This window comes from Gouania willdenowi, chromosome 4, assembly GCF_900634775.1.
Source record: "Gouania willdenowi chromosome 4, fGouWil2.1, whole genome shotgun sequence".
Taxonomy (NCBI): domain Eukaryota; kingdom Metazoa; phylum Chordata; class Actinopteri; order Blenniiformes; family Gobiesocidae; genus Gouania; species Gouania willdenowi.
The window spans coordinates 10,865,840-10,893,621 of record NC_041047.1 but is presented as its reverse complement, the minus strand read 5'-3'; the positions used below and the strand labels follow the sequence as shown (position 1 = coordinate 10,893,621).

Genomic DNA, 27,782 nt, shown 5'->3' with positions numbered 1-27,782 from the left:
TTCTATTCGGTATTTCAGACAAACTGATACAAAATGTGATTCTGCAAAACACTTGATTTCTAAACCTTTGGTGCACACCTCCACAAACATGAAAACCAACATCAGCAAAAGTGATTTGAAGAGTGAGATTACATTAAAAAAACATTTTTGATAATCCATTATACGGTAATATTTAAAATGTTAGAATCATTGTCGAATAAATTCTATTTATTTAAAAGCGATTTTTTTTTCCCCTACACATTAAAATGGTCACTTCAGTTCCGTTCGACGTGACGTCACTATCGCGTAATCTCGCGATTCTTCCCGTCACCCGGTCCAATCCAACATGTCGCCGTCTCATCGTTGTTATTGTTCTGTCGCTCTTGCACACTCAAGCGGACTAAGAGCGTTTCTACGGCCATGAGAGCAAAACCAGGGGACCATGTTACGCTCAACCGGCTTCTTCCGAGGGATTGACTGTCCGTTTTACTCGGACTCCAGCGCAGGCAGAGGCTGTAGCAGACCGTACTGTCACTTCAGGCACAGCCGGCACAGACGCTCGTCTGTCGGCTCTCCGGCTGAAGGGAAGCAGCTAAAGGACCAGCACTCCGCACACAGAGGTGCTCTGCTCCGGCTCAGTTCACTGCACATTCACCCACATTTACACACGGCACAGGAAACATTCTACACATTTATCCTCAAGTGTTGTAAACACGGTCATATCTCTCCCTGAAATGTCAACAGTACTGCAACATATACTTAAAAAACAACCGAAATCCGTGGGGAAAAAACTAAACAATATAAGTATGTTTTATAAAGGTAGTCCCAAGTTTTATTCCCTAGAAATGTTTCTTTGGGAAGTTTTTGTGTTTTCCTAGGTTTTCTCCAGAGGTGTAAAGAGTACTGATATATCCTACTCAGGTAGAAGGACTGTTACTTGATTAAAATTGTACTCAAGTACAAGTAAGTCATACATAAAATAGTCAAGTACAAGTAAAAAGTAGCTCAATTAAAAAGTACCCAAGTTACTAGTTACTTTCACCCCCCATGTTTATTTGTGGGAATAAATATTGCCACAGGTCCCTTGCATACTGATAAAATAAAAGAATTGTCAAAATGTACAGTTCTTTTTTTTTTTTAATTATTATTTTTATTATTATTTAAAATAACACCAATGAATTAAATTCAAAATAAAAAAACAAATTCTCAGGCTCTAAGTATAGATACATTTATGAACTCAAACTGTGAAAATAACAGGCATTCAATGCTGCTTTCAGTGTCTTTCACCTGTGGTTTTGTCATTATGTAAGATGGTACTTTTTACATTTATATTGTTCTGCTATGTGAGCAATTAAACAATACCAAGTTGTCACGTATATTGTGAAAGATTAACTGATCAAACATTAATTCTGACATGAATTGTTTAAAGTTGTACACAGTGTTTGCAGATTGTCTTGGTTTTTTATTAAAGTCAGTCTGTATTTACGCTGGTCCGTCCATCCATCCGTCTTCTGCCACTTATCGATAGTCGGTCGCGGGGGCAGCATCCCTAGCAGAAAAGCCCAGAATTCCCTTCGCTCGGCCACTTTGTCCATGTCTTTCTGGGGAGCTTGAGGTCTATCATACCACTCAGTTCAACCACAGACTCGTCTCTTTCCTGTTAAAAAGGAATATTTGTATTTTTGTTACATTTATTACACTGATGTAGAATGAACATACTTCTCCAGAGAAATAACTTTTCAAAGCACAATATCTGAAGTTGTGTATTTTTTCTTGTGAGACATTAACAGTGGCAGACCATGATTCAACACTTAGAATGCACTCTTCACAAAGTCATGATGTACTTCATATGGCTGAACAACAAATGATAGGAAATTTAATATAGATTTTTATTGCATGTTTGTGTTGGCAACCTAGCACTAAACAACAAGCAGGCTATTAAATTATATTTATTAATTTAATATATGATGTTAAATATATAAATACTATCTTCGCTGTATAATGATGTAAATGGTAGTTTAGTATTCATTTGTGCGTGCGCCCATACCTCATCAGAAGAATCCTCTATCATTTTGCACGTGATCATTTTGGTCTTTGGCTCCCCGTCGTCGTCGTCGTCCTCCTCCTTCTATTCTTCTCTTCCTTCTCCTCCTCCTCCTCTGTGATGTCTTTTGACACCCGTTCTTTTTTTATTTGCTTTGGTTCCTTTTTTTTTTAACCAGCTCTTGAACCGTTTCCATCATGATTTATTTTTAGTAGCTGCCTTCTCCTGCGCCAAAGTTGTGGCTTGCGCGCTCTTTAAGGCTTCCTTTGTTTGAGTAGGGGTGGCCATGAACGTGATCGCAGTCATCGTGCGGGCGGCTCGCTCCTCTTTGATTTGAAGATTTTGGGCTTCAATTTGTTTCTCTAATTCATACACTTTGGTCTGTAGTTGTGCCCGCTCTTCTTGGCTTTTGATCATATTTTCACATCTACTACCATCTATTGCGCTAGCCTTCTGCACCCTCAGTTTGTATGCATTCATTTTTTTTAATTTTTAAGTCGTTCTGCAGCTTATTGAAAACAGCCACTATTTCTAATACAGTCTTTATATTATTTTTATCTTCAAGACAACGCTTCTGTTCAAAATCATTTTTGAAGCAGATTTTTTCCGCAGCCTCAACTTTCTGTTCAGTCAACAATTGTTCCTGAAGTCTGTTAGTCATCTTCAACAAAAGAGTCTTATCTTCAGCCTGTAAAGCGTAACTTAGCTCCTCCAGTAAAACTTGTATTCCTTTCTTCTTTGGCTGTCATTGATTTTGGAACCCAGTGCAAGAATCTGAATTCTGATTGGCTGTTGACTCAGAAGCCACCATTGAAAATATGAATAATAATATTAAATTAATTTTGTATAGTGCTTTTTAAGAAACTCAATGATGCTTTATATGTTAAAAGTCAGTAAATAAATAAAAAATCAAGGAACGGTTTTGCATGGATTGGAGTTTGTGGGTTATTTTGCAATGGCCTCTGCTCTTTTAAGGTTCCCCGTTCTGTTGTGAACTTTAATAGCATGTTTTCGAAAGAGAACAGTTATGACTATAAATGAGGTTTAGACAAGTAGTGAGAGTTTTACTGCTGTGACAGGCAGTGGCGGATTTAGTATTTTGAGGGCCCAAGGCCAACTTTTTGAAGGGGTCCTCCCACTTGGGCAAATATTTTGCATTTTAGAGGTCAAGCAACATTTAGTATGTACATTAGTTTGGTAATTTCTTTTAATTCCTCAGCTGACTTACATCTGGACTAAATGAGTATACTAATATGATGGAAGGGCTGCTCACATGTGGTTTATTAAAATAAGTCACTGTGCATTTATTAAAGATATGAGTCATTTTGAAATAATTTAGGTTACTGCTAAGTTTTCATTTATTCAGACAAGATTCTTCCCCTAACATGTTTTGAACGCCAACTGCTCTTTCATAAGGACAGCATCTACTCTAGGTATCGACTGGTTGCTTTCACGTGTCCTTATGAGTTCTTGGAAACATGTCAGGAGATCAAATTTCCTGAAAAAAGATGCCTGAATAAATTCAACTTTAACATATTATTTCAAAAAAGGAGACAAAATGAACTTGCTGGAATTATTACTTTGGGTCCTTTTTTTTAATTACCATAGTGAAGGACAACACTTTTTTTGTGTCTACATTAATGGTGTAAAAGATATTGATTCAGCGATATATCGCAATATTTCATCACGCGATTATCTGATCGATCCAAAAAAATGTCAAAATCTATTCTTTTAATCATGTTTCTTAACAAAAAAAAAACCTTTTAATTGCGCTAACATGTGCATAGCATGTAAAGCACACTGTGTCAGTGAACCACATCAGACCTTGTTAAACTGCCTCACTCCTCAATGCATTTTAGCTTGGAAGTTGACTTATTTTCCTAAACATACTGGGCAGTGGACAAAATAACAATAATTTAAGGAACTTAAAAGAATCAGAATCTGCTGTAGAAGCAAAAGTTCAACTTTTTAAAAAGATGTAATTTGACAGTTTAATAAACATATCTATACTATAATTCAAGGGAGGTCTTTGTGTGTGTGGGTGTGTGTGTGTGGAGCAAATATCTCCCAGACGCGGTGCGAGTTCGACCTGGAACTCGGTCGACGGGTTCCAAATACCCTGAGTGTGTGTATCTGTTATTTTGGAGTAATTTGGTCTTTTCAAAATGTTTATTTTAATTTTATTTCACTTCTGGACGGCAGCTTTTGACCGCAGAGTGTGAGGGGGCGCTAGCGCACCGTATGTTGAGAGACAACTTCCGGCATTCATTTTGATGGCGAAACAGATAAACGGTGATCAACTGCGACACACCTAAAAAAAAAAAAAAAAAAAATCTATCTTCATCCACGTTTTAGAGTAATTTGGTGTAGCAAAACGGTCAATTTAACGTTTATTTTATAATTACGGCTCCCTCGGTAAGAGCGCAGTGTTGTGCGCGCTACTTTCCGGTTCCGGGTTCTTGACGTCACCGTGTCGCAGGTTGGGTTAAAAAAAAAAAAGGCCAATATTAAAAACGTTTTTGTACCGTTGTACTGTAAAGTCATTTACGTTAATATTTCATGGTTATTTAATATTATTCCCGTGATTCCAAACTTACTTTAAATCTCGGGTCACAGACTTCACTTCCTCCTTCATCTCCATGAGTGTTTGCTGTGGCTGTGCTGATGGTCGTTAGCCGATTATATCACAAACATTCTGATTCTTCAAACAGAGGAATGTAGCGTTTTTGTGAGCGGAGGGGTCCACTATGATTGTTTGTTCTGTGCAACGGTGAGTGTTTCTTCTTATATTCTTCTATGTGCTAAGAAAGATGCTAGCAGCTACAATGTAAACAACCACACACGGCTGATGCGCGTGCACCACATCGAGACACAAATACACACACACACACACAGTATTATATTATCTCTATCTAATCGTACTACTACCGTATTATTGTTATTGCTATTCTTAAATTATTCTTTTGTTTTTGTATTATTCTTTTATCTTATAGTTACTGGTATTCTCATTGTATTATTTTTATTGCTATTACCTTGTTATTTTATGTTATTGTTTTTATTGTATTATAGTTATTGGATTTTCATTATATTATTTTGTTATTGTTATTGTATAATTTTACTATTGTATTGAAGTTATTGCTATTCTTATAATTACCATTATATTGTTTTTCATTATTAATATATATTTTTATTATAGTTGCTGGTGTTCTCATTGTATTATTAGCATTGCTATATTATCATTATATTACCTTATAATTTTTAATAATGTTTTTAGTGCATTTTATTTTGTTATTGCAATTATTAACATTAATATTACAACATTACTTTTATTACTATTACTACTTTCACTATTATTATTATATCCCTATCAACATATTTATTATTATCAGGGTTCTACACAAACTTATCCAGTGGTGGCACTGGTGTGACAAACTTTCTCTGTTCGTCACGGGGTTGTACAGCATAGACATACATGCTGATGAATAGTTGACTTAACTGGCGTACCGTAGTTACCGTGTCTCTCTTAACAACCTGCGACGGATTATGTGCAACAAGCGCGTGAATGTGTGATAGTTAACGCACGGAGGAGATGGCTGATACACACACACACACAATTTATAATAAAAATATACTAAATGAGTAAAATAAAACTAAAAACTAAACAATATTTATACAAAAAGTACACAAAATGACAACAGAAATGAATACAAATATACAAAGGCTCCAAAAACACACAAGATTACTCCAAAAAACATACACTACAGAAAAATACACCAAACAACCAAAAACATATGAAAATGACTCAAAATACACAAAACTAAATATTTATACAAAATAACAGAAATGCACAAAACTACACTAAAAAAGATACAAAAATACACAAAGATTCCAGAATCACACTGCAATGGCAACAAAAAACAATAATTATACAAAAAATGCACAAAAAGACAACAGAAAGATACTAAAATACACATAATGACTCCAAAAACATACATTACAGAAAAATACACCAAACAAAAAAATATATAAAAATGAGTAACAAAAACAATAATTATACAAAAAAATGCACAAAAACACAACAGAAAGTTACAAAAATACGCTCTTATACACCTTATGCTCCCATATGAATGCATACTTCCTACAGGCATTGTACTCGTCTGGGGGGGTCAGTGGGTGACTTGGGGTGTGTTCATGTGGATGGTGGCAGAGGGAAAGAAGCTGTTTTTGTGTCTGGAGGTTCTGGTCCTGATGGACCGAAACCTCCTTCCAGAAGGGAGAGATTGAAACAGTTTATGACCGGGGTGGGAGGAGTCAGCCACAATCTTTCCTGCACGCCTCAAATTCCTGGAGGCGTACAGGTCCTGGAGGGAGGGCAGATTGCAGCCGATAACCTTCTCTGCAGAGTGGATGATACGCTGAAGTCTGGCCTTGTCCTTGGCCGTAGCTGCAGCGTACCAGATGGTGATGGAGGAGCAGAGGATGGACTGGATGATGGAGCTGTAGAAGTTCACCATCATCTTTGTTGGCAGACTAAACTTTTTCAGCTGCCGCAGGAAGTACATCCTCTGCTGAGCTTTTTTGATAAGTGAGCTGATGTTCAGCTCCCACTTGAGGTCCTGAGTGATGATGGTCCCCAGGAAGCAGAAGTACTCCACAGAGCTCACTGTAGAGTCTCCCAGGGTGAAGGGGGATGGGTTCTTCCTGAAGTCTGCTATCATCTCCACTGTCTTTAAAGTGTTGAGCTCCAGGTTGTTCTGGCTGCACCAGGACACCAGCCGGTCTATCTCCCACCTGTAGTCAGACTCGTCTCCATCAGAGATGAGACCGATGATGGTCGTGTCATCTGCAAACTTCAGGAGTTTGACCGACTGGTGAGAGGAGGTGCAGCTGTTGGCGTACAGGGAGAAGAGCAGAGGAGAAAGAACACAGCCCTGAGGAGATCCAGTGCTGATGGTACAGGGAGCAGAGATGGTTTTTCCCAGCTTCACGTGCTGCTTCCTGTCAGACAGGAAGTCTGTGATCCACTTGCAGGTGGAGTCTGGCACGTTCAGCTGGGAAAGCTTGTCCTGAAGGAGAGCTGGGATTATAGTGTTGAAAGCAGAGCTGAAGTCCACAAACAGGATCCTGGCGTAGGAGCCTGGGGAGTCCAGGTGCTGGAGGATGAAGTGGAGAGCCAGGTTTACAGCATCGTCTACAGACCTGTTGGATCTATAGGCAAACTGCAGGGGGTCCAGGTGGGGGTCGGTGATGTCCTTGATGTGGGAGAGCATGAGGCGCTGTATCTATTTCACTGCACAGCTCTCTTCCGATGCGTGCCAGCTGAGTTAGGCCCTGATCTCGCTCCTGTGGACTTCTCTTCTGAGGAAAAATATTTTTTTACTGTTCCTTATTTGGCGATGATGTCGTTTCAATAGTTAGTTTGACCTATGCTATTTAGACCGGACGGATCTCACCCGGAAGTAATTGACGCAATAGCTGCTGTGTTGAGCTACACATTTCTCTGCAGCGTGTGTGTGAGAGAAAAAACATATTACAGAAAAATACACCAAACGACAACAAATATGAAAACTCTCAAAATACACTAAACTAAATACTAATACAAAAAATACACTAAAATGACAACAGAAATGCACAAAACTACACCAAAAAAACAAACTAAAATACACAAAATTACTTCAGAATTACACTACAATGGCAACAAAAAACAATAATTATACAAAAAATTCACAAAAAGACAACAGAAAGATAAAAAAATATATACGTAATGATGACTTAAAAAACATACATTACAGAAAAATACAACAAAAATATGAAAATGGCTCAAAATACACAAAACTAAATATTTATACTAAAAATACATAAAACTAAATATTTACATAAAAAATACACAAAATGACTTCTGAATCACACTACTATGGCAACAAAACAATAATTGTACAAAAAATGCACAAAAACCAGGAAAATTGGACCCGCAAATATACCCCTTATGCTCCCACATGAATGCATACTTCCGACAGGCACTGTACTAGTCACTTGAATTGCAGTTAGTTACCATGTACTTGTTCTCGCAAGTTTAAAAAAATCAAATCAATTGTATTTCATACCATTTTGTACTTTGTAATTGATATTGTGATGTGTATTGTATTGTTTAGTATCGGGATATATTGTGACATGCAAATCGTGAACGGATTCATGGCAATGCACACCCCTAGTCAATAATGAACTGAAACACTTGTTATTACATGTTTATAGATGTTTCAAATTACTGTTTTTGCATCTCTCCAGAACAAGGTTATGACCCCTTCAACCCAGAAGTTGGGGGTCCACAGGAGCAGCAGAATGGAAAGCCTACAGCCTCTGGAGACCTCAGCGGTGCCTTGGAACAAGTCAACAGGGCCATTGAGGAAGCCCGCAGTGAGGTGGAGTGGGAGAAGAGGAAGCTGTCACGGATCGAGGACGAGCCGTACAATACGAACGAACGTGTCGTCGCATCTTCAACAGATGCTGTTAAAAGTAAACTGGCTGGCTCGCACTTGGCTTACGATCCCGGGAGTTACCAGATCACATCGCAGGGGTACAAGCCGACCCCCGGCTGCAGCAAATACACCCTGGATTCAGACAATCAGGGACACAGCAGTAGCTCCATGGAGTATGTTCCTACATCACTGAAAAAGGCTTCACAGCAGACAAATCCATTCACCCCTCCTCTGCCAAATGCAAAGTATTCAAATAACTCAACATCATCAAAGTGCAAATACACTCTGGACAATTCCAAACCTTCTACCGACATGGAGTATGACCCCCTGTCTAACTACACAGCTGGAATATCGGTGAAAAGCAAACGAGGTGATGGTGGTTCCACCGTTAAAAGTAAAACGGAGATTAACTCGACAAACAAATTGTCAGATGAGAAATACACTGTAGGTGTAAAAACACCACAACAGCTGAGCAAAGACTCTAAAAAGTACACGGTCTCTGACTCCGATGGGGAGAGCTCAGGGACAGAGTATCGACCAACATCCCTTAGCAATATCCAACAGAGAAAATCTAGCAGTGGCACAGCTGGAGGTTTGTTAGAGAAGGAGAGAAAAATGAGGACTGATAGTTTAATAAATGCACTGACACAAAGGAACAAGGAGGAGAATTCAGACGGGCAGGAAAACGAGAAAAGGAAGTCTGTGAGCAAACCAGAGAAGGCAGGCAAAAAACTTGAAGATGGCGTCAAAAAGCTGTTGTGCAGTAAAAGTAGCAGTAGCAGTAAAGAGAAAGGGTCAATAAAGACCTCAAACCAAGACTCTGCAAAGAAGGAGAACAAGAGTGATGGTAAGAGAGGTGATCAGAAGTCCTTGGAAAAGCCTTCTTGCCTTCAGAAAAACAGCAAGGCGGAAAAGGGAAGTGAAGGTAAGGTAAAAGTGAAAACGAGTTCAAACAAACGTGACAGAAATACAAAAGAGAGCACAAAGGAAAGTAAGAAATTAAAATCAACACACAGAGAAACAAAGGAGAGCAAGAGTAAGCGTCATCATCTGAAAAATGGGAAAGTGGAAGGTGATAAACGAGCGAAAGATGGGAAGAAAGCCAGGACAAGTAATTCTATTGGCAGCAATGTCAATAAAGAGAAAGTGAAGCACGCCAGCAGCTCATCAAACGACAAAAAACTCGAGGACAAACGTTTGAATCTGAGCCACGCCGACCTGTTCGGGGTGGAGAGTCCAGACGAGGCCGATTCCATGGATGAGGATTACGACGATGAAATCCTGGTGAGAAAGTCTGCGGATGCTTTAAAGAGGGGACGACAAAACAAGAGAAAAGCCTCTGAGCGGACGCCGTCCGTCTCAGAGGAGGACGAAGGTGACAGCCACACAGAGGACGCCAGTACAATGTTACAGCCCAGCAACGATGACATCGACCTCTCCAGTTTCCAGGTTGATCTGGACTTTGATTCTGACCCGATGGAAGAGTGTCTGAGAATTTTCAACGAGTCCAAAGATGTGAAGAGAGAAGACAAGGGTCGGCAAGCTAAACAGGTACGAGTTTTGTTCTCGTCCACGTACTCTGAGTCTAACTCTTTCTGTTTACTCACCAAAGGACTGAAATAAAACGTGCTTGTTATTATTCTCTTGCAGCTCTCAAGAGATTTAGAGGAAGAGAAGAGCACAGACAGCACTTTAACCACTGTTTACCCCGGTCAGAAGAAGAGAGTCTCCCATTGTGTTGTCAAAGGAAACGTAAGTTAAATGGTCCTTTTCCCACATGTGGTTTTAACTCATTTGCACACTTAGTTTTATCCCATTTAATAAACTGATGCTTAATCCACAGTTTGTTAAATGTTAAATTTTGACACGTGTCCATCCCTTACACCCACCTCATCTACTTATTACCAATCCATCACAGGCCTGACGCACAGACAGACAATCAGTTCTTTTATGGTAAAATTATCCTTAAGATTCACTGACAGGTAGTTTGAAAAGTTGATATGAAACATATTTTGATAATTGTTGACTACCGTATGTATGCGTAAGCCATAGAACTGTAACATGGTTCCCCAGTTTTACGTTGAATTAAATTGTAATTGACAGTTTTTAAAGAATTTCCATGCTAATTACAATTACAAAGTCAATTATCTGAACATAATTGCAATTCAATTATAATTATGATAGTAACAGATTTTTTTCAATTGACATTATAATTATAATTATGTCAAGCTTGTTTCAGTATGACACAGTTACTGTTTCAGCCTCATGTCTGGCATGGGAAAAGTGGTCAAGCTACAAAAGACAAAGAGTAGATTGTTCTTCCAATGTGATCACAGTGATGAAAACGTCCTCTGTTTGCTCTGGTAGCAGCTTAACACAAGGTTTTTTCTCTCTCTATGTGCAACAACAACATTGCTGCAAAGAAGCAAGTCAAAATCCAAAATATTTTGAGTCGGTATGTTCTCAAGCCTTGGGCATTTTTATTTGGATTTGACTTGTAAACAACCCAAAATTTTCTGGCATGGTTTGTTCTATTTCACGTCACTGCAGACTTCTTTAAAAGCTTTGTTTTTGTTCGCTTAGTTTTTTATTTCCGTCAGTCCATTCTAAGCTGAAGTTTATAAACCTTATATTATGCAAGATGTCTCAAGAAACTCAGACGATATTCAGTGACAACAGTTCACAGGCCTTCGGAAACAAATGACGAAAAATCCCCGTCGGCAAGTTCTACTTGTTAAAATAACAAACATTTCAGTTTACTTCTCAGCCTTTGGTACATTTGTTTGGCAGCAACATGAGGACAAAGACAGACAAGCACCAAATTAAACAACTCAAGAACCAAAGGTGCCAACAATCACAACACAGTGAAACGCTAAAGAACAATTTACAGATAAATAGATGAAAGATAAGTTAAGTAAAAAGCCAACCTGTTAGAATATTTACACATGATTTACATTAGATCAGTGTTTTTCAACCTTTTTGGAGCCAAGGTACATCTTTTAATTGAAAAAAAAATCCAATGGCACGCCACCAATCAAAAATGTAAAAAATTGAAACTTTGTAGCCACCATTAACAATATACAGTCAGTCATTCTTATCAAAGTGTCTTGAATAGAATCAAATAAACACACAAAACCCTTTTTAATAAGAAATGCAATTAACAATCTGCACTCATTCTTATAAGTGTTTTTAATGCAATGAATTAGTTTTCAAAAATGTTTAGGGAAAATTGATTAATTTCCCATGGCACACGAGTGTGCCGCGGCACAGTGGTTGAAAAACCCTGCATTAGATACACTTTACAAGAATGAACACACATTAGGAACATTCCCCCTGTTAGGATACTCAGAAACACCCTAAAATAAAGAAACAGAAGAATAAAAAGATAAACCTAATACAAGCAGTTAAAATTTCATGTCCATTATTTTCAAAATGGACAATAAATAAGTTGGCTGGGATGAGAGAGCCTTAAAGGGGACATATCATGCTAAATCCACTTTTTTAGCCCTTAAATGCATTTTGATGTATATTTAGATTGTTTAGAAGCACAGAAAAGTTCAAATTAATCTCTTCAGGTGCTCCGTTGATATCTTTATATTCTGTTTTGGTCATATTTTTCAATCTGTTTTGATTTTTCGATTCTCTATTACGTTTTTTGAACAATAACGTCAGCGGAACTGCCAAATTAGGACTTCGACTCCAGGCCCAACACTTCGAGCAATCTGCCATTTTTATTTCTCGCTTTTATTTTGTAGTCCAAGCTCCAGGATGCAGAAGTTACGAGAGGAGAAATCAAAATGTTTGGTTGTTGGATGTAGTAACCCACACGCTTCATTACAACGTCTCCCAGCATCAGAACCTTTTCAAAGTGCCTGGTTGAGTTTTATTTTTCACGGAAATGTACCCACATCTGTGGGTAAGGTCATTTTTGTGTGCGCGAAGCACTTCAAGGATGACTGCTTCAGCAACCTCCGCCAGTATAAAGAAGGATTTGCCGAAAGACTTTGTCTGATTGAGGAGTCAATTCCTTCTATCTTTGGAGACGACGAACAGAGCACTTCGGTAAGCTGTAAATAACGCTAAAAAGTGTGATGATAAGACGTCCCTGTCATTGTTTTGTTAGCATTAGCAGTTGCACCGTCTTCATATGTTAGCGCTGTGTGCTCGTTTTAGATCCTTGATGATATGGCCTACGGTGTTTAATTTAAGTCTAAAGTTTTCAGTAGTCATTTAATTTTGCCGTTTTTGTCTCCGAAAAGACTGTATTAAAATGCATTTTGTGACGTTAGCTTGGCGCTAGCCTTAGCTCGGTGCTTGTGTTAGCTCACTTGTTAGGGTTCTGCAGGTTCATCATCTTCATTTTCATCTCGCTCCGCCGGGTCAGACTCTGGCTCAAACATGTAAAGCTGGATGGACAAGTATTCCGTTGTTGACATTGTGTAAATAATGTGTGAATAAACTTTTTCTGTGCCGCTACATAGCCATATCTCTTCTATCAAACTACAAAAATGGCCGAGCAGGGTGGAGTTGAACCTGGAGAGGGGGCAGGGTATGAAGTGTCTCATTTGCATTTAAAGAGACCGCACCAAAACGAGTTGCTCTTTGAAGCACATCAGAAAAGGGGTCTGGGGAGCTATAATAATGAGGAATTCAGACCCAAGCAGTGCAGTTCCGCTTTCTATAGACCACAACTGTATGATTTATATCTAAAAAGGAAGGATTTAAAACCATGATATGTCCCCTTTAACAGGTGGGTCTTGAGCTTAAGTTTAAGAAGGAAATAAAGGACTAGAAAGGTCTACAAAGAGCATATGTTGATGCTGCTGGTAAAAGGGAATTTCCTCTCTATTTGTTTAAGGAAATAGTGTTTGACTATTAGGGATCGAGTGAGGTGAGGCTGTAAGAACTTTGTGACTTTGCTAATGAATCTAAAGCAGTAAATGATAAAAGAACATCCAGTTTCCTTCAGATGTAGGTTCACGACCTGAGCACTGCCTGGAGGAGTTTAAGTGCATCGGTGCAGCACTTGTTGATGTTTGTTCATTCTTGTTCAGTAAAGGCAAAACTCCTCCCCCACCTGTCTCATACCACTTGCTGTTGCATAAACATGGAAACTAACCAATTTAGTGCAGTCAGCTCAGTTAGTAAAAACCAGCTTCTCTCGATTTACAGACTGACGCACCTCCGAAGACGGCAGTGCAGTCGCAAAGAAGACTCACAGCTCAGGAAGTGTGTTACCAACGCCTGCAGATGGCCCAACAGCAAGTCGCTCAGTTTAAAGTCGCCACACAGAACTCAAGCCACAGCTCCTCTGGAGAGAAGAAGAGGATAGCACATCGTCCCACCCTGCAGATCCCATTCTCCAAGACAAGTAAGTGAGAGTCTGAAGGAGAAAATATGTTCTCACATGCTTTTACGCACTTGTTCTCATGAGGGCAAGGCCAGTGTGATTTATTAGATTTATTTGAATAGAACTTTGAATAGACTTGGAAGTTGAAGCAAGGCATACATCTAAAGACTGAAAAGATTTGGAGAAGATTTTGGAATCATGGTCATTGTCTTTGTTTAAAAGGCTTAGACCTGGTTGTACAAAATAAATGCAATAAAAAGCTTGTCATTCTGGCAAATGTGTTAATTATTTTTACTTTGAATCACCCGCGCCGCCATGGGTGGGTATCAAGGCATCAGTCCCATGTGCTGTTCATCCAATAACCAGAGCAAGGGAAGCTTTGAACGAAAGCTTTTCAGCCAATCAGCGGCTTGCACCCCACATGTGGATTTTTAAACCCTGGCCACTTTGTTTAAGTGCACTTTGGATGTAAAGTGTGTAAAGGAATAAGTGTTCTGAAAGGGTAGAATTGGGACAATTTGCGGTTACGTCATCCACCTGAGTCAGGACGTCATCAGTTGTGGCGGCAAAATAGCATTGATAACAGCCTATCAGGCCATGTATTTTAATATAATACATATTACAGAAATGAAATATTTGGTACTGTACTTACACTTGAAAATACATTTTTTGCCGTTTTTGCTGCCAACAGGGTTTTTTGGGAGAGTTTGTCTGCCATTGTTTTTTTTGTTTTTTTAAAATTGGAACGACCCACGACATTCACCCTTTGCACAGGTGTGCATGAAGGGCGCATAGTTGGCGGAGCTAAAACACATGATTCACTACAGTCACAAATGAATTATAGCTGTTAAGCCTGAATTGCTGAACACAGTAATGCAGGGTTCAATTATGTTACTTTCTTTAGATTTTAAATGAGCTGTTGTTATGGTTTTAAAATGAATTTAAAACGCTTTTTTACTTGAGCTGTCTTTATTTTTTTATTTTTTCAAATGTAGAATAATTCTTTATTCATTTTATTTTTTACATTTTTTTATTTTAATATTACCATTTTTATACAATTAGCAAACACCCCAACAAAACAAAAAGCTCACATACAGCATGATATACTTTCAATTAAGCATGAAGCTACATCAGTGTCATGTTATAATCATAGCTTTAATCACACAAATATTATTGTCTTTAATGTAATTTCTCACAATTTTCAACTAAGAAAGGCAGAGTTCAGAGTTGCCTTGAACACAGCATCAGTGTCACAGAAAAGCGCTGAAACGTATATGAAGGGAAACTTCGTCTGTTAAAAGTTTTGAAGCTATTAATACCTGGCCCATCCAGTTTTTTTTTTTTGGGGTCCCACCCACAATCAAAATCTTGGCGCCGCTACTGCTGTGAATAGGAAAACAGCAGCTCCTTACTTTGAATAAAACAAAGCAGCTCCGATTAGTATTAAGCTGTGCAAACATGTCCTTATTTTAAACCTGTGTGTGTGTGCGTGCGTGCGTGGATGGGGTTTGTAAGGGGTGGGTGTTTTTTAACTTTGTAAAAGCACTTTGAGCTGCATTCTTTGTTGTGAAAAGCACTTGTTATAAATAAATATTGATTTGATTGGACTGATAAAATGCGTTAAAAACAAATCTGAGCTGGCCCAACTTGTAACTAATCCTGGCTACTCTGTATTTCTAATACAATATAACAAATGTAATAAAAAAAAAAAAAAACTATTTTCGAGAAGAAAAAAAAAAACTGAGAACCACTGCTTTAGACCTATCATCTAAAGTGAATTAATGTGATGGGTTGCGTATCACTATAAGACATTTCCAAAAATGCATTATAATAAAAGAACAAGATGGTGAAATAAAAGCTCAGTCATAAGCAATAGAGGAACATCATTGTTTGAAATCATTTAAAAGAATCAAACAGTAAACAAATATTTATATGTAGTTGACTAGCACCTTACAGTAATTTAAAAAGCTTAAATTGAATTATTTTTTTTCAAGCATACTTTGATCGCCAATTGATGTTTCCTGTTGTAGGATGTAAAAATCAACAGGTGTTTATAATGTGATATTTCATTTCTGTCTCTGATCAGGTCCTATTGGTTCCAAACCAGCTGTCACACGAGTATTATCTCCTAGCCACACGTCTCAGACCTTCAAGGTCCAAACCACAGCCGGTATTTTGTCCAAGACCTCGTCGACTACCATGCAGAAAAGAGTGGCTCACATGCCCACCATGAAGGTACGCACAGCTGCTAATAATAACCTCTTTACCAGTCGTTTATTGTGTTCTATGTCTCATTCCCTCAACAGCAACAAACAATGGTGTTATGGTATATTTCTGTACAGTAACTTAGCGTCTTTCTGTTCTGACATGTTCAGAGCACATCCATGAAGCGTCCCATCATACCCATGGAATTCGGAGCCAAAGTTCCCACCAACGTTCGCCAGCGCTACCTCAACACCTTCATAGACGAATGTGCAAAGTTCTGTCCTTCAGAGGAAATCGCCTTCCAGATGGTAGGAATCCTTATTCGTTGTTTATTTGTTTCACATTTTCAATCAGGTGAATGTTTGAGACTTATATTCTTTACATTGCCAAATCTATACTATAATTTTAGGAGTGTGTGTGTGTGTGTGCGCGTGTGCGTGTGTGTGTGGAGCGAATATCTCCCCGACGCGGTGCCTGTTCGACCTGAAACTTTGTCAACGGGTTCCATATACGCCGAGTGTGTGCACCTGTTATTTTGGAGTAATTTGGTCCAAAATAATTTTAATTTTATTTCACTTCTGGACGGCACGGCAAGTGAAACCTATTCAGCATTTGACCTCAGAGTGTGAGGGGGCGCTAGCGCACCATCAATATCTATTTCACTGCACAGCTCACTTCCGGTGCGTGCCAGCTTGGTCCTGATCTCGCTCCTGTAGACTTCTCTTTTGAGGGAAAATGCTTTTTTACTATTCCTTATTTGGTGATGACGTCGTTTCAAAACGTTAGTTTGACCGTTCGCTATTTAGACCGGACGGACCTCACCCGGAAGTCATTGATGGCAATGGCTGCTGTGTTAAAAGCTGCACATTTCTCAGCAGCGTGTGTGTGAGAGAGAACCAATGGAGGAGATTAGAGTCCCAGGTAGAGAGTCTCACACACACACACACCGACCAGGTGCGCTTCACTATCGATCACCGTCTACGTGACATGCGTGCAGGTATGTAAGTGTGAGTGTATAACGGACCACCATTTAGTCCGGTTACAGTCTGTGTCACGTAGTGACTGTAGTGTTACGCTCTGAGTCAGATTTATGTGTTTACATGTCACGTAGACTGAGCTATATAGTGAAGGTCACCTGATTACTGCAGCTTCACTCACGACACACCTGCCACTACACCTAACTACTGAAAATAGATAAGTTTAGTGAAAGTTAGGCAGGCAAGTACACGTGGATGGACTGTTGCGCGTAAATTTAGAAAGGATTTCTATTTCATTGTTTTTTTGTGTTTGTTGTCATTTTGTGTGTTTTTATTCATGTTTTGTGCATTTTTATCATCATTTGTGTTTCTTATGTTGTTGTTTTATGTATATTTGTGGTCATGTTGTGAGTTTATATTATTGTTTTGTGCATTTCTATTGTCATTTCTGTGTTTATATTTTTATTTTGTGAGTTTTTCCATTGTTGTTTCCTGTTGTCATTTTGTGTGTTCTGCTGTAATTTTTGCATGTATTTTGGAGTTATTTTGTGTGTTTACTTTGTGTCCTATGAACAGTGACACTATTTTAGTGCAACATTTCTGTAAATAAGTGTCAACATACCAATGTAAACGAATAAGTATCTCCAATAGTGCTTTCTGTAAACAATAAATAGGTTCTTTCTTACCAGTGCAATATTCCAGTAAACAATAAATTGGTTTCTTCAACAAGCAGTGACAAATTTACTGTGAAGACCTACCTGCACATTTTAGTGAAAAAGCAGAAAATGTTTTGGAAAAAAAAATAAAAAAATTAATACTTATCGCGAGCATATCGATCGTGAGAAAAAATATCACAATATATCGCCGTATTGAGATATCGTCACACTCCTAACCCCGAGTATGTAAACCTTGGGTTGTTTACGTGCACGAGCGTGATAAAAAGCCATCATAAATGGAGCAAAGATAACATGAACTACCATGGCAACCGCCCAGAAGAGTGATTTATTAACCTTGATGGGTGAAATAAGCAGGTGTTTGTGGAATATGAGCATGTTCTAAAGGTGCGTTCACACAGAATGCCACTTCAGCGACTATAGTCTCTTAAATCTCTGTGATTAGTCGCTTTTTGATTGCTTCATCGCTCCAGTGACGACCGGGGAATAGTATGAATAGTATGGGCCTGCATAGAGAGGGCTGATCACTTCTTTTCTGGCCATACGTTTACAGCATTATCCTATATCATAGACGGCTCCACTTGTACTTACGGTTTAAATGATCAACTTACGGGTTGCTAAAGGATGAGTTCACTCAAAAATTACGTAGAATTTAAAAGGCATATTCAAGAAGTATGACACTTTCATTTGGCTCCAGTAAATAGAGGAAGTGTACAGCCATCTTAGTGCAGCCTTGGCTCTACAGACAGTGACGGCCGCTTACGTCATTTACATTGATTTTGATTGTAATGTAGTTGTCTGGAAGTCCAAAAATAAATAAATAAATAATGTTAGATTCGAACCCCTAACCCTAAGCTTCCAAGCGCGCTTCCTTACCCGTTGCATATTGCTAAGCTCACTCTAGGGTTGATAAGTACATATCAGGATTTTACTACAGACGTCAGTAGGCGTTTTAATGCAGATCAACCTTTCTTTTATTTATTTATTTATTTGATAGGGACATTGCACATTAATTAACATCAGTGTAAAACAAATGTAAATATGCCGGATTATAGCTACAAAGCTAGTTTTCATCCGTAGTCCCTAGGCAGGCAAATACATAAGAAATGACAACATACTATAGAATACAATACAACATAACACAATACAATACAATACAGGCAGCACAGGGAAATGTTCAGAGTCTAGTGGTCACATGACTGGTTTCTTTTCAGCCATAGTTTGATTTGGGTTTTAAAGCTGACCAGTGTAGGACTCTCCCGTATGTGCAGAGGGAGACTGTTCCAGATGTTAGTGGCCCTCACAGGTAGAGAGTTCTGTCCATGGGTAGTTCTTCTGAAGGGGACCTCACAGTCTCCTCTGGAGGAGGCCCTAGTTCTCAGACCACTTGAAGTCTTAGGTTTGAAAAAGGCAGACACAGGAGGTGGGGCTAGTCCATGTAGCGCTTTGTAAATGAAGCATACATACTTAAAGTTGATAAAACGTTCAAAATTTAGAAGATTGTACTTGCTTAAAATATTGCATACATGAAATGAATTAGGTTTTTGGTCAAAAACTTTAAGAGATTTTTTATACAAAGATTCAATTATTTTCAAATTGGTGTCAGTGGTGAGAGACCAACTTGTGATGCAATATTCAATATGGGATAAAATCATTGAATGGAGAAACATTCTAGCTGCACTAAGTGTTAAAAAGGGTCTGATTTGTTTAAAATTTTTAAGGTGAAATTTAACAGTATAGGCAAGTTTTTTTTATATGATTTTTGAAAGATAGAGTGGAGTCAAGTGTCAGACCAAGATACTTGAATTCTGTGACGAGTTGTAGTTCGTCTTTCTGATTGCTCTGCATACAGAGCCCTTTACTAAATTTTCTGCATCCACAATGTTATAAAGAAAACTACAGTTTGCCAAAAAAGTAAAGCAGCATACAACATTTGTAACAATGTGAGCGCACGTGTGTCAGAGAAGAGTATCAAGGTAAATTAAAGTGTTCCTTAAGAAGCGGTGTTCATGTGGGCTGAGCCAGGTAGAAACCCAGGGTTTCTTAGACAAAACCTGCCAGTGAGCAGGTTCAGTTCATGGAGAATTTTACCATGGCCATACTCATAATAAAACTTACCTTGCCTTCAGGAATGAAATACTCAGAGTTTCTTTCATTTGAGCCCGAACGTACTCAGAGTTTAAACACAACCCGCTTTCTGGAATACCCCTCAGATGTAAATCTTAGCGCTGTTCCAGTTCCTTGCTCTCATCTCTTTGTGGTGTGTCTGTAGCCTCCGTTTGTGCAGTTGTATCACACAGAACGTGACTTCCGTTGCTTAAATCACCTGTGATGACAACGAAAAGCAAACGTTTTGAACCTGATGTTTGAAATGAAGTGTATAATGTTTACTGCAGGCCCTAGATGAGGAGAAGCTGGTGTATGAGCGCAGTAGCAGTAAGAACATCTACCTCAACATCGCTGTGAACACACTAAAGAAGCTCCGCAGCCAGATCAGCTCCCAGCCCGCCCTCAGTACGTCACCTCACGTCAGCTGTCTAGTTCCCCATTTGTCCTACATCCTTACACCAGCTTTTTAAACAGACATGAAATTGTTGCATAAATTCAGGCGTGTGTTTCTGTAGAAGCTTCAGTTTCTGATGCTAAAAGGAGGCCACAGTCACATGCAGAAGTCCTGGGAGGTCGTCTCACCACCGCCAACTACACCCTCAACAGGATGGGCAAACAGCAGGAGGAGAAACTTACTGGTGAGAAAACACTGTGGGCTTTATTTTGTAATAAGACCATCAGGTAAACTGCAGAGAAAAGACATTAAAAAAAGTAACTGTGCGTCTGTGCTGATTTGATGTTTACTGTCTGATCAGCTGAGGCACACAGTCATGTGACTGCTTTCAGGTCATGTTCAACACCATCAGCTAAAATAGATTCAAACCAAATGCTAAATGCGTTCAAAAATAAATATTATCCATATGTGTTTCTGCTTAAAGAAACTTCCACCATTTCCACCAAAATACTCCCAGTTCCCAATGAGGGTCTAAGAAAAAATCGATTTGGTGATATATTGCAATATCTCACCGTGCGATTATCGTATAATTTCAAAAAATGTCCAAATCAATTTTTTAATCATGTTTTTTTTAATGTAATAAGCATTTAATTGCACTAACATATGAATAGCATGTAAACGTCTGGTCACTAGGTGTCAGTGAACCACATCAGACCTTAATAATCTACCTCACTCCTCAGTGCATTTTAGCTTGGAAGTTGATTGCACTTGATTTTCATAAAACATACTGCATATGTGAATACTTTTTTTTTTTTTTAAAGAATTTAAGAGCCTAACAGAATCTGTTGTAGTTGCGAAAGAATGTAATTTGACAGTTTGATAAACAAAACCACTTGTTTTTGATATTTGTACAAATTACAGTTAGTTACCATTTACAAGTTTAAAAAAATCAAATAAATTGTATTTTTTATCATTTTGTAAAGGTGAAATTTGTAATTATTGATATTTCAATGTATATGGTATTGTTTAGGACCTGATTTATCGGGATATATTGTATTATATCGTATCCTATTGTCAGATTCATGGCAATGGACAGCTCTAGTACCCGTGTTGGTGGTTACTCTAGATTTGATAATGATCTGATGTGTTTCCTGGTGCAGAGCTTGTTTGACAGATAATTAATTTGGCACGTACACACGTGTTTCCAGGAGCTACACTGTACAGGAAGTTAAAAGCGTACCTGATGACAGAGGAGCAGCTCCAGGAGCACGGCTACCCGAGGACAAACCCAGAGGCTCCAGGAAAAGCCGTCATCTTCAAGACAGAGAAAAAGGTCATCAGTGACCGTAAGCGCCGACACCAGCCCACGCTGCCCTGCGTGGAACCTGGTCACTTTTTGGTTTTGACTCTTTTCTGCTTCCTCAGCATTTAATAAGATCTGCTGTCGATGTGGAGCAGAGTATAAAATTAACGCCAAAGGCAATTGTCTCCGGAAAGAGGAATGCAGCTTCCACTGGGGACGCTTACAGCGGCGTAAAGGTATGTTTGTTTGTTTGTGTTTATTAATTCTTTTGATTTCAATAATTCATAAAAAAGAATGTTATGAATGCATTTTTTTTTTAGTACATTTATTAATAATATTAAGTGTCCAGCAACCAGGGTTGGGGTCAGTTAAATTTTTCAATCCCAGTTACATTCTATTAACCATGTTCAATTACAATTTCTGAATTACAAAAGTAAAGTTTAAATTAATCACAATTACTGAGCCTAAAATAAATAATTACATAAAATGTAACCATCCTCTTGTGTTAGCTTTCTGTTAGCATCACTTATGATAACGGGTCGGTGTTGACCCATGTCTTGAATCAGCTGTAAAATACACAAAAAAATAACATCTATCATCCAATTTTTTTAACTTTCCTGATTACCTTGTTAGGCTTCCTTATCTTATCTTCTTAAATAATTCATCTACTTTTCCTCTGTTGATTTTCACCTTTGTTGTTTTGTTTATCAGCTTTTAATCACCTCTTTGTCCTGCTTTCATAGTTGCTGGAAGCTGGGAAACCAACTACAGCTGCTGTTCTGGTTCTGTGGGCGCCCTGGGTTGCCAAACGGCAAAGGTAGCAATGAAACCAAGACCAGCAGCTAAACAGCAACACAATGCATCAAAAAAAGAGTCCACATACAGTATGGTCTACGAGTTGCTAAAAATAAGATTGTTCTAGATTATGAAAAAAAAAATTCCAGACCAGGAGAGACATGTGTTGAAATACGCTGTTAGTGTTTGAAAAGCATGGTGACAGTTTCTTTCTTTTGTTTGAAACAGCAACACGTGCAGGATGGACGGAAAGAGTGTGTTGATGGCTACGTGTCGACCTTCAGCAAACCTTTAGCACCGGATGGTAATGGAGGTGTGTTTGCTTTGGACTGTGAGATGGTGAGTCCCTCACTCATTACTAATGGTTCGACCTTATTTCAGTTTATTTTATTCTGCGCTTTTATTCAAGGCAGTAGAATTCCTCTCACCATATTTATTCATTTATTAATCCTTTAATATGCCCTCAATGCAGTGTTACACCAAGCAGGGGCTGGAACTGACAAGGGTGACAGTGATTAATGCAGAGATGAAGGTCATTTACGACACATTCGTTAAGCCTCAAAGCCAAGTGGTCGACTACAACACCAGGTGAGATGTTCCTCCCACCTAATGATAATCTAAGGCTGCACATAAATGAAAATTATTGGCCTAAACAGAAAATGTGGAAACCAAGGCCGAAATCCGAAACATGCACCGAAATAAATCATTATGCAGGTCCTATTAAGTCCCATTGCATTTATGGCTCTGAATAGGGATGTAACGATTCACTCAACTCCCAATACGATTCGATTCACGATACTGGGTTTACGATACGATTCTCTCACGATTTATTTTACAAAATGGGACTGTTGACAAATGATGATTGAAAAATATTCCTTTATTTTTTTGGGGAATAAAACTAGAAAATACTGTACTATTTTCCTTTTATTTTTCATTGTCAAAAGAATCCCTTGATAAACTATGCAAAACTATGCAATTTAACTAAAAATAAATCTTGAATGCAATAAATAAAGGAATAAAACAAATTGAAGAAGAAGCCTATTAATTTAAATTCTGGTTCTATATTAAACAATGCAAAGCTGCATAATAGTTCCTTTTCTTTTTAAAAGTGCAACTGAAAATGTATTTTATGCCTTAACAATTGGACTTTAAAAAGAAAAAAACAGTCATTGCCCTGTATTTACGTCAGATATTTGTTTGGACCAGCAGATGGCGCTGGTAACCCAGTGGTCGGTTGCCATGCAGATATTCTGTGCAGTGAAGAAGAGATGCTATGTGCTAGCAGACAGTGCTAATAGAAAAACGTGACTTTTACAGATATTCACGTAATATTACAGATATTCTTTCGGTGCTAAAGGGGTAAGGAATCATTTATGAACATATTTAAGAGTAGAAGGCGGCCAGAAAGAAAGTAGTAGCAGATTCCGCCCGCCGCCTCTGCATTTAAATAAGAGAAGGATAAATATATAGCGCCCTCTGCTGTTTAAAAAAAAGTACTGGGTTTCAATTTTCAGAAAATCGATATCAACCATGATACCTATGAATCGATTTTTAACTGCCTTACGATTAATCGTTACATCCCTAGCTCTGAATCTATATTAACATCACTAAAATTACATTGCAATTGTATATATTTATATTATTGCTTCAAAGAATAAATCAATTAAAGATATTTATTTAGTACTAACACTCCAACAATGCAAAATATAAAAATGAAAAAATAAATTGTTTAATTTACCCCACTTCTACATGACATAATATTGCACAGGCGTATAACTGACTGAGCTCTTGAAAATTAATAAATCAGTTATCTAATTAAAACACAGTGCATTGAAGATATTGATGAAAATCAGCTTCTTTGCTTTATTTATCATCCAAGCATGTTCTTTGATTGCAGTGTGGATCATTCCTTGTGCGTGCTGGTTTAATTTTGATCCCATTCAAACAATGACCTTTATAACGTGGACCAGGTAAAGTTGTGATAAGGTCCAAATGATTTTTGAGAAACATGCGCTGACAAACTCTGAAACCAGAAGCTATTGATGTGCAGCCGTGGGTCAGGCTGCCGTGTAGGGGTCCGTGTTAACGATGGGCAACATATAACTATAATGTGACACAGAAACATAAATCATCTGCCCAGAAGACGCTTTAGTGTTCCGATATATTGAAATACATTCGCTCCGTGAATCTGCGGAAAAGTTGCTCCGTTTCAAGACAAGCGCGCGCGCTGACCTCGGTGTTTGCCCGCATCTTTACAACATCCTTTTTCAGTTGTTTTTTTTAGGTGAGATAAATGTTTAAAAAATGGCCCAAAAGTACATTTTTGGTTTTTGGCAAAAAATGTTTGGTGGCCAGATTTTTGGTGCATCATTATAACAATCCCACCTGAAGTTCCCTCTGGTGTTTGTCAAGGCTAGTTGTTGATTAAAGTCACGTTTGAAGCTCGTTGAAACCGTGCACAGCCACTTATTGTTTGCGCGTTCTGACAGATTTTCAGGCGTGACGGAGGAGGACCTGGACAGTGTCACCATCACTCTGAGGGACGTGCAAGCTGTGCTGCTGAGTATGTTCAGTGCTGACTCCATCCTCATCGGACACAGTCTGGAGAGCGACCTCCTCGCCCTCAAAGTAAGAGCCCTGCTGTACCTGCAAAGCTTTCACACTGTGAAATTGTAAATCAACGGCTTGTAGATTGCTGTTGATATTGTCAGAAGCTTTTCCCCCATCACTGGGTTATGGTGCTATCTTTCTCTCCCTCCGTTTGCAGCTCATTCACAGCTCGGTGGTTGACACAGCCATCGTGTTTCCTCATCGCCTCGGTTTGCCCTACAAACGAGCACTAAGGAATCTGATGGCCGACCACCTCAGACGCATCATCCAGGACAACGGTGAGACACATCAGGACAGAAAGCAGCAACTGGGCTGTTTTAGAACGTACAGTACATATAATTCATTTTTGCATTTCGGTTTGTACTTTTCTTAAACATGTGGCTCTGAATACCAAATTATTTCTTGGAGTGTCCTAATAAAGCTAAACTTTTTGGGATTATAATGCATGTACTATATTATACACTCAATATGTCAGCAAAGGTTTTTGGGCTTTAATGAAAATGTTTGGTGGTATAACATTTTAACAGCAAACCTAATGAAACAGTCAGATAAACTGTATCACAAGAAAAGGTGGGATTTTTAATAAATAAATACATAGCATTGTTATCATCCAAAGTCCACACACCAGACAATCCTGGACATTGGAGGTTTTCTACCTCAATTCACCACGAGGATCCGAATAAAAATTCTAAATTATTGAGGATTACTGGCTTTGATGAAAAGATGATCTGGTTTCCAATGTTTCTTGACACAATAATAATACATTTATTTATAGAGCACTTTCACTCAAAGTGCAGTACATCAAATAGATCAACCATTAAACATATAGAAATAATCATAACAATAATGTGAAAGACATACATAAAAACACATAATGTGGCTTTTTTATTTTGCCCTTTATTAGCTCTAAGACTCTCACTGCTTCTGTTGAATATGTTAACTATGCTTGAATATTAGTTGATTATATCCATATATGTAATCCGTCCAGAAGATGGTGCTGCTGCACGTAGTTGTGTAGTAGGAGGGTGTGGAAAGGATTCTTTTTATTTATGTATTTATTTCGAAGGAATGAATGGGAAAAAAAATTGATGAAAATGCATAAACAAATCTCAACAGAAATCACAAAAAAATAAAACGAATTTGACTCTTCCTACAAGGGATAGGAAGAAGCCTAGGCTCGTCAAGTCCTACCCCCATTCTTCACCATTAACAAATGCAAAATCCAATAAAATAAACTAAATGGACAATACAAATAAATACTCCAAACGAGCTGTTCAAAAAAACCTAACGAAAAACACCAAAAAGAAGATGCGCCATCAACATCTGTGAGATTTACAATCTCCATCTTCATTTCTGTACTTTTCAAAGATATATCTATTGTTAAATAAATAAATAAATAAAACTGCATTATATTCATTATCTGTGCATGTAGAAGTTAGTCAGGAGGTTTTCTTTTTCTTGCTCTTCATAAACTTTATAAACAAAATATTTGTTTTGTTTCAATCTTTCACAATCACAAAAAAATATTTATTTTTTATTGGTACAAAAATCATAATGTAATAGGTCATTTGCACTCTAAACTGTATTGGACTTTTGGTTCAGGAATGGTTGAAGAACACAATACTCATTGTGTTTTGTTGATGGGCTCCAAACTGCACAGGTCTCAATGCAGTTTGCCAATAAAGTCTATTCTATACAATTCAAAACCCAACACTAGGAACGTTATAGCCTTATGATAGTCAGGATTTTGTGGCTGATCCATGAATGTCAGTGAGTGTCTGGATGAAACTGACATGTTTTATTTTGTCTTCAAGAGTTTCCTGATGTAGTTGTGATGCTAACTTTGTATTCCTTGTAATTTTTGCTCCTAGTTGAGGGTCACGATTCAAGCGAAGACGCCTCCGCCTGTATGGAGCTGATGATTTGGAAGATAAAGGAAGACGCAAAGGTCAAAAGATGACCTCCAACCCGTCGTGTGCAGACTCCAGTGTTGGAGGCGTTGTGTGAAGCTCTTTGTTGTTACTTCCTGCTGCTAACCAGAGGAGAGCCGTCGGTCCCTTTAAAGCAGCCAGAGCCAATGTTTTTAGGAGCTTAACGAAACTTGAAGGTGTAAGTTTGAGCATTTTATTTTATTTAAACGCTTCACACTTATTCACAAACTGTGTTTTCTGCCCATGAGCTCCGGACTCACGCCTGGCTGCGTCTGCAGTCTAAATTTCACTAAAGATCGTCCTTTTTGCATCATGTTTAGATTCTAGTAGGCCTACCTATCATCTGTAGTCACTGCAGTGTTTATCGTCATCTCTTTGTTAATCGTTTCTGATGCACTTGTGTTTTCTCTCACCGCTCTTCTCATGCTGCCATTCTCATCCACCTTTGGACTTCAAACTATAAGAAATGCTCCCCTGGTCTTTCTGCTGTAGCACATAGAATTATATCAGAGATTCAGCAGCGTACTGAGCTGAAATAGGTCTATTGTGTTTGCAGAGTCTGGAAACGTCTGAGTTCCTCAGCCTAGTTTGTACAACTGAAGCAGTTTTTGTTCATAATGACAGGAAACGTGTTGTAAATAAGCGTCAAGACTGATGTTTTGTATTGTTTTTTTTTTTTCTTTGGTCACCTTTTTCTATTAAATTGTATTGTTTTGGAAATATTTGGCACAGATTTTGATTCATTCCTTTGAAAGTGAAACGCTGATTGAGTCTCTTTGCTCTGGACTCAAACTTCTAACCTTTGTATGTTTACTTCATTGTTTCGCTGGGTTCTTCCTGTGTCACTGTTGCCCAAATAGTTTGTGACAGTGTGACAGCCTTTTCCCCGTGCAGGCCCGGGCCTCCTGCGTCCGATGTGTCTTTTTAACAGCAGG

The 27,782-nt window shown here is 38.4% G+C and overlaps 1 protein-coding gene across 2 annotated transcripts; it reads left to right on the top strand.

The window, feature by feature from the left end:
- Positions 1 to 304: 304 nt before the first annotated feature.
- rexo1 (REX1, RNA exonuclease 1 homolog) lies at positions 305 to 27,528 on the top strand. Of its 2 annotated transcripts, XM_028445574.1 has the most exons (16): positions 305 to 599; positions 8,309 to 10,050; positions 10,150 to 10,251; positions 13,672 to 13,870; positions 15,936 to 16,084; positions 16,225 to 16,362; positions 20,102 to 20,219; positions 20,330 to 20,452; positions 21,417 to 21,554; positions 21,634 to 21,747; positions 22,255 to 22,328; positions 22,535 to 22,645; positions 22,779 to 22,894; positions 24,796 to 24,934; positions 25,074 to 25,194; positions 26,788 to 27,528. In XM_028445574.1, exons 1-16 carry the CDS (start codon positions 422 to 424, stop codon positions 26,874 to 26,876), a joined length of 3,651 nt encoding a protein of 1,216 aa, XP_028301375.1. In that variant the 5' UTR covers positions 305 to 421; the 3' UTR covers positions 26,877 to 27,528. The 2 variants fall into 2 exon arrangements, 1 of the variants encoding a protein (XP_028301375.1); XR_003673988.1 differs by lacking the exons at positions 24,796 to 24,934; positions 25,074 to 25,194; positions 26,788 to 27,528 and having other exon boundaries at positions 22,255 to 22,395.
- The last annotated feature ends 254 nt before the right edge of the window (positions 27,529 to 27,782 follow it).

Coding starts and splice junctions, on each gene's coding strand:
- rexo1 (XM_028445574.1), top strand. CDS start 422: ATGTTACGCTCAACCGGCTTCTTCCGAGGGATTGACTGTCCGTTTTAC. Junction 20,453..21,416: donor GCAGGAGGAGAAACTTACTG/GTGAGAAAACAC, acceptor ACGTGTTTCCAG/GAGCTACACTGTACAGGAAG. Junction 22,895..24,795: donor GTGGTCGACTACAACACCAG/GTGAGATGTTCC, acceptor GCGTTCTGACAG/ATTTTCAGGCGTGACGGAGG.